This window comes from Electrophorus electricus, chromosome 12 (assembly GCF_041902795.1).
Source record: "Electrophorus electricus isolate QZ-2024a chromosome 12, ASM4190279v1, whole genome shotgun sequence".
Taxonomy (NCBI): Eukaryota; Metazoa; Chordata; class Actinopteri; order Gymnotiformes; family Gymnotidae; genus Electrophorus; species Electrophorus electricus.
The window spans coordinates 2218381-2226115 of NC_137508.1; the positions used below are offsets into that span (position 1 = coordinate 2218381).

General features: G+C 41.5%; 1 protein-coding gene across 1 annotated transcript; it reads right to left on the minus strand.

Annotated features, from left to right (window-relative positions):
* Positions 1-2504: 2504 nt before the first annotated feature.
* Positions 2505-4396, minus strand: crybb1l2 (crystallin, beta B1, like 2). Its single transcript, XM_027000438.2, has 4 exons — positions 4319-4396; positions 3822-3911; positions 3162-3310; positions 2505-2676 (listed from the first exon to the last, which is right to left on the minus strand). The coding sequence occupies exons 1-4, from the start codon at positions 4394-4396 to the stop codon at positions 2505-2507; spliced, it is 489 nt and encodes a 162-aa protein (XP_026856239.2).
* Between the last annotated feature and the right edge of the window lie 3339 nt (positions 4397-7735).

Consider the following 7735-nt stretch of genomic DNA (forward strand, 5'->3'; position numbering starts at 1 on the left):
TGTCCATGCCTCTTTCTGCAGTAAAGCTCAGAGCTCATTTGGTTGAGCAAAGTTGAACCCCTGAGACAATACATGAAAACTCAATCTCTGATCTATCAAGTGAATCAAGGGAATCCAGTGATGATTCTCCCATCATGAGTTGTTGCAGAATTTCTTATTTGTCTGTAGAATCGACTCTTACAACCTATGTGTTGGGTCTGGTTCTACACACATAAATACACATATTTACTCACACGCTTTCTCTCTGTCTCTCCTTCTCATTCTCTATAATACACACACACACACACACACACACACACACACACAGACACACACACACACACACACACAAACACAAATACAAACACAAACACACACACACACACACACACACACACACACACACACACACACACACACACACACACACACACACACACAGCTCCCTGCTTTTTATTTTTAACCCAGTCCAGTCACTCAGACATAGCTCACAAATGACGCAGATGCAAACGCAACACTGACACCAACAGCCACTGAGAGATAGAGGAAATAATAGGGGGAGGAGAGAGAGATGCAAGGGGTGAGAGAGAAAGATGCAAGGGGTGTGAGAGAGAGAGAGAGAGAGAGAGAGAGAGAGGGAGAGAGAGGGAGAGAGAGAGAGAGGGGGCAGAGGGAGAGAGAGAGAGGGTGAGAGAGAGGGGGAGAGAGAGAGGGAGAGAGAGAGGGGGGGGAGAGGGAGAGAGAGAGAAGGTGAGAGAGAGAGAGAGAGAGGGAGGGAGAGAGGGAGAGAGAGAGGGAAAGAGAGAGGGTGAGAGAGAGAGGGAGGGAGAGAGGGAGAGAGAGAGGGAAAGAGAGAGGGTGAGAGAGAGAGAGAGAGAGGTGGGGATAGAGGAAGACAGAGTGCAAGAGAAGACAGCGAGAGAGAGAGAGAGAGAGAGAGAGAGAGAGAGAGAGAGAGAGAGATATGAGAAATAGCACTCAAGAGAAAAACAACTTGGAGAGTGAATAAGTTATGACAGAAAGATGAGGGAAGAAATGGACATAGAAAGGAGAGGAGAGGTGTAAAGAGCTGTGAAATATAAAAAAAACCTGGATTCGGTGCTTTCTGACAGTTGAATATGTATTTCAAACACAAAACTGTCACCTGCAGCCTTGTTCTTGATAACCGGCAGCCAACATGCAACAACAGCTCATTCATTCTCTGTTTGTCAGTGTGACTGTCTCTCTCTCTCTCTCTCTCTCTCTCTCTCTCTCTCTCTCTCTCTCTCAATCTATCTATCTATTGATCTATAGCTACATCTATATTTTCCTCTGTGCTATTTTAACAGCCACTGATTTGTTTAGGGAAGAGATAAATAACTTTCATCATACACTGCGAAAATTCTATCTGTGGGGCTCCAGAAAAAGATCTGCATCTCCCCCGGTTAACTCGCGATGTGACCATGACGCAAGCAGGAGATCATAGCGCAAACTGTGTGTGTAAGAGCGAGAGAGTCATAGGCAGGCAAAAGATGAGCTTTAAGAGGTTTCAAATTTGAGTTTCTATTAAAAAACAGTGTTTTACTATAGATGGATAGACAACACATACTATGACTGTGCTTCTGATAGGAAATTCTGATAATTTTCATAGAAAATGGAAGCAGAGTAAGAGAAACAATAACAAGACCGACATCGAACCAGCCAGCAGATGCTGGCATGCTTAAGCCCAGTACCTTGACCATCTCAGCTCTTCACACCCCCTAGTGATGGCAGGGCAGTACTGCAGCATTCTTGTACTCAGCTACCTCGTATTCAGTTCATCATGAGATAACTTTCCCTGCACGCTCCACTCCTCCATTCCTTCAAAATCAGCCTCATTCCCTTCCCGTTATGGCTCAGAGTCCAAGAATGGAGTGAACATGAGAAAGGAGAGAAACAAATCCATCACACCACATTCAGCCTGCAGTCCCACGCCTGGCTACTATATTTCTCTGAGTGCACTGCAAGAAGCATGTGTCTGAGGAATAGTAGCTTTTTATATGTCTAAGGCAATGAGAATCTGCCTGTTTGTCTGTCTGTCTATCTATCATCCCCAGAAGTGGTAGAAAATGACCATGCTAAGATTCTGTGGGACTTCCAGATACAGACAGACAAGATAGTAATTGCTAACCAACCGGACGTAGTGGTGGACAAACAGCAGAAGAGGGCCGGAGTGAGAGATGTGGAGAGATGTGGAAGGGAGAATAGAAAAAAACAGAAAAAAAAAGGTAAAAGAGTGCCAGTACATATCAACCAACACTTCCGTCTACATCTGATATCCACAAGTTCTACTGTCAGGTTCTCTCCTCCCACTGAAGTAGGTAAATAATCGGCTCACTATATCTTTCCACCCTGCCAGCATCCATCTCTCCCTCTCTGCGTGCCTCTCTTCTGTCCGAGGCGCTCACACTCGGGGAGCTGTCCTCCTTGGCCCCCGTCCCCTCCTACCTCAGCCCCTCCCCCTTCTCCTTCAGCTCCTCCCCCTCTCTTTCCCATCCACCCGTGTCCTACTTGGAGGCTGTGGTGTAGCAGCTGTGTGGACGCCACTGCATGTCACAGATGTGCCTCACGTTCTGCATCTGGGGCAAGTGGGCACCGTACTCGTTAAAGTGTCGGTAGTCGTCCTGCTCCAGCAGGTAGCGGCTGCCGTGGTAACCTGGGCAGTGGGAGCCCACCCAGCTGAGAGAGTAGGGCAGATGAGAAGACGGGAGACAAGTGGAGAGGTGAGAGGAGCAGAGGGACAAATACAGCGAGGGGACTGGAGGATGTGAGGAGGTGGGCAGGTGGGTGGAAGCAGAACAGGAAAGGGAATGAATAGAAATTGTGAAGTGATTGATAGTCCAGATGCAGGTAAGACTGGGCCTTTCTGTTAAACTGTACCTTACAGTAGCTTTTCAGGGAATAATCTTTTAAACCTTACTGGACATTTGAGGGTATTGCAACTTTGGGGATGGGTTACTTTTGAAGTCTTCTTAGAGGTATGTGTAGTGAGTTTTGTAGGTTGGAGGATTTATAACATAGAGCTCACTCTCAACATTTAGAGACAAGTTTTCCAGTTCCTAAAATCTTAATTTTAAATGTATTTCTTGGAAATACACATACTCCTGCACGCACAAACACAAACACACAGACACACATACGTAAGCATGCACTGAAATACTTACGTGCCACAGCTGACCACAATGCTGCCAACTCGGTCAGTGAAGGCGTAGGCGTACAGACTGGGCACATCGTCATCGATGATCTCTGTCTTACGGCCCTTGACATCACCAGCCTCGTATAGACAGACCTTGTGCTTTTCTGAGTCCTGAGGCTGACACATCAGATCACAGCATGAGCTTTGGCATAATTTGCACTTAATTTTAAAATTGCCTGTGTTTTGTTAAAGCTGTTATCCTGTTTTTATGATTTCACTATCCATGCGAATACTGCCCTTTCACTGCTGTGAATGGCGGTGATCATTTTAGACACTTATGTTTTAGAACAGGTGTGCAAAGACAATGTAAGTTAGTGAAAGAACAAGAGGAGAAATCACAGACAAAAAATCAGAACAGGAAAATTATGTTCATATTCATACTGCATAAATCCTGGCTGAAAGAAGATTGTGCTACTTATGACACCTTCAGTATCCAATTCTGTTAATGACTGAGATCATAAAAGGATCACACACAAGCATGAGTGAGAAGGAAGTTAAGAGGCTTAGGGCTGGATCAGGAGGTGGGAGCAGGAAATTATACCATGCAGACAGGCCTGAAGGAGGAAACAAGAGATTATACCATATGGACAGGCTTGACGGTGGATGTAGAAGGCCATATGATGCAGACAGGCCTGAAGGAGAGGAGCACTTCATTCCTATGGCAGTTGCTCCAGCATTCGCTCTTCTCCAGGATGTACAACCTGCCACAGATGTTCAGCTGCTCAAGTTGAACAGAGAAAGATCAAGAGAGGAGAGATTAAGAACATAGTATTGGGCAGAAGGTGTAAGAAGAGGTTTAAGGGTGAACTCTGCTCTCTCTCTCTCAGAGCAGAGAAAGAACACTGGGAAAAATCTGGAATACTTTCAGGAATATTGATAAGGGTGATATAGGAAGAAAACATAAAAATATCAAAGTCATTTTAATGTTATGCAATCATGCATTTTTCTTTAGTGGGTGCACCCACACATATCTATGGCAACTAGAAACTGCTCTCAAGAATACACTTGAACACTTGTCTGCATGTTTTATACATGTGCGCTGCTTTTGGTAGACTCATCCTCTTAGCACAGTAATTCTGTCTGTGTATGTGTGTGTGCGCATGTGCGTGTTATCTTGTAGGGGACCACAATAAACTCAGTGGTCTTAGCGGCTTTGCCATCAAGTTGTGAGGCAGGTTGGGGCTTCTCTTCACCAGAAGACATGATGTCTATGATCTGAAAGGAAGGTCAAGAACAGAAGAACAAAAGCAAATGTATTCTTAAAATTAAGCAGTTTATTCTAATAATTAACTAATGGATGACTTGCTACAGTATATTTTTGATGACTAGGTGTTACATTGAAGGGAAAAACAGAGTGCTACAGGAATCATTCCATTAGCTTTCTGGTCTCTCAAAAATAGTTTTGGGAATGGATCATCAAAGCTGAGGTTTGGGAGGCTAGCATTAGCTTTGGGTACAAGAGCTACTTCTCCAACGGCAATTTACTAATTTGAGGTGGTTAACTCCCACCAGTTAACTCCTGGCTCAGGCTCCGATATGCTACCATATTGCAGTAATGCACTGTAAGTAGCATCTTTCTGAAGAGCTGTTTGTAGGCAGCGCTTTTCTGAAAATCAGTATGAAAATCAGGATCATTTTTGACCTTAAAACTAGCTGAAGCTTTTGGGGTCCCAAAAGAACACATGATAATGCGTTACCCAGCCTCACACTAAGAATTAAAGAACACGGAATTATGTCTTATAGAAAAATATCTGAAGTTAATATAAAGTTATGCTCTTGTGCTCTATCTATCCCCAGAGGACAATATCCTCCTTTCCCCTACCTTTTATTGCTTTGGATGCTGGTGTATTGCCGGTCTCACCCACTGGCATCATTTGTCTTTTTCTGATCCCTCTCACTCCACCTCTCTTTGAGTGAGGTGTCATCCACATGTTCCCTTTTGTGTTTTTGTCATTTCTCTTCTAAAGCTACACGCTAACAGCATGTTACAGGTCTGCTTAGCACATCACATCTACTTCCTAAAACTGCTTCACTGGTTACCTAAATTAAACATACCTTGCTTTGTCATCATCAACGTGTAACTTTACCTTGTATTTACCATGTTACAAAAGCTTGCTAAGGATGCATACTTTACCAAAAAAAGTACTTTAATAATATCTCATTCCAGTTACATAAATTACATTAGAATTTGTATTATTATTTAAAGATTTCATTGTTAGGGCAGTATTGTGCTTTTTTCCCCTCTAGGTCCTTACCTGTACGTATGTGAGTAGGAACTATCTCTCTCACTCAGGAAGTCAGAGGGTGTGTGTGTGTGTGTGTGTGTGTGAGATGAAACCCAGTGCACTCATTTATGGGCTGGCAACCAACATGGGGGTGATTAGACCTAGAGAAACACATCTGCTGAGCTCTTCTCCACACACGCAGAATAGAAATCACTCCATCATTTTTTTTACACTTTTTTTTTACAGTGGTAGGCATACATATGTTTGTGAATAACATGGAAGATTAGGATGCCCACACTATTGAAAAATTACAGTCATAGGGGTCATTGTTATGTTTATATTACACAGGCAAAGTCATACCATGTACAAAATTATTTTAAAAAACATAGCACTTGGCAATGTCAAATCCTTTCAGATTTTTTTTTCAGTTGATAGTGATTGTTGTCATGTATAACCTGCAACGATAGCCTACTATAGCAACCCAATCAGAGGAAGTGTTACAGTGATAGCCCAGATTTAAACTAATAGAATTAAAGTATTTTTAAGCAATAAAACTACTTTAAAGGCACACATATACATGAAAACTATTCAATCTTCAGTGCATTTGGCAATAATGTAGGCAATACATAGGAAGAATTGCTGTTCTAGGCTGCATTATAACTGCATGATCTCAGACATATGTGATGTGAGTGGGTCGTGGTTTATAGGTCAACTAAGGTGAATACAATTAGTGACAGCCATGACAGAAATATTATTGCTATAGCAACCTTTAATGTGCTGGTTCAAGAAGCACTTATAATATTAACTCAATAAATAAAACAGACTGCATGAAAACGGATATAAGGACTCATGACTTAAGTTTCTAGATGCAGAATTTAGGAGATTAGGCAAGTTTGTCATGAAAGTTGACTTTAGCTTTACATAAGTGCCCAGTTCTAACAAGGATGTTGTCTGTATGCCTTACAGAGATTACAGTCAACTTCACCCAGTAGTTTAAATGTTTGCACATCAGTTTGATCACTGGACATAGAATAAAACAAATCCCTGTATTCGTCATGCCAGGCCAGCCTTTGTGTGCTATATGGTGGACAGCGCTGACCTGCACAAATGCACCCATCCTTCCCCTATTGTGTCCTACGTATTCTATCTTTCTCTCGCTCCCTCTCCCCTACACACACACACACACACACACACACACACACACACACACACACACACACACACATTCAAATACTTTAAGATATAAGATAAAATGTTCATAGCATGACCCAAATACTTGGTCAGAGTCATTATGCAATTCAGAACCTCAGGCCACAATACATTATACCTTAAAGATACAAATAACAGCATCTTCTTCAAATATACAAGCTTCCTATAATAGCTGATACTAAGCAGTACTTTACTAGTTGTTTCTCAAGTCAGTCTGTAAACCCCTTACACATATTCTGTGAACATGCCTGAGACTACCAAAAAAAAAGGAATTACTCTTCACCTACAACATACAAGCAAAACTGTGGCTAGTGGTTGATCCTTATTTTAAGACATTCATTCAGAACAAGTGCTATTTATATAAAAGCAGGACATCCATTCAGAACATGTGCTACTGATATAAAAGCAGGACACCCATTGAGAACATGTGCTTCTGATCTAAAAGCAGGACACCCATTCAGAACATGTACTACTTATATAAAATCAGGACACCCATTCAGAACATGTGCTACTGATATAAAAGCAGAACATCCATTCAGAACATGTGCTACTGATTCAACTTCCTGATTAGTATGCAGTAAGCAATGTGGTTCATGTTGTGAAAGGTACCAAAGATAAAACTGGCTTTAATCATGAATCAGATCATTTGTTTATCAATTACTACAGTTTCTAAGACAATGAGCAACTGTCAGTAAGGTTGAGATACAATTATATTCAATTATAATATTATATTCCATTATATTATTCCATTTTGATGACTGAAGTCTCATGGTTTAAACATAGGGATTAACCAGTTCCACATGGTTCTATATACTGATGAAGAGAAATTCAAATAACTGTGACATTTATATATGTATAAAAAGTCTTATTGCAACAGAAAGTAGACAAGTTCTCCATGCACAGCAACATACATCCATTTTTGTTTGTTTGTTTTCTTGTTAGCAGTCCAAGAATCAATGCCTTACCAGTCAGGTCTGTTCTTTCTTAGTAACTTATATCAAAGTCAAATATTATTTGAGAGTATATTTGCCCTATATTTCCCCCTATATTCACCCTTTCCTCTATATTCTCTTTCTCAGAGTGAATAGGAGGTTTATAAAGGTGAGAA

Coding starts and splice junctions, on each gene's coding strand:
- crybb1l2 (XM_027000438.2), bottom strand. CDS start 4,396: ATGTCTTCTGGTGAAGAGAAGCCCCAACCTGCCTCACAACTTGATGGC. Junction 3,311..3,821: donor TGCTCCTCTCCTTCAGGCCT/GTCTGCATCATA, acceptor CTGATGTGTCAG/CCTCAGGACTCAGAAAAGCA. Junction 2,677..3,161: donor ATTGTGGTCAGCTGTGGCAC/GTAAGTATTTCA, acceptor CTACTCTCTCAG/CTGGGTGGGCTCCCACTGCC.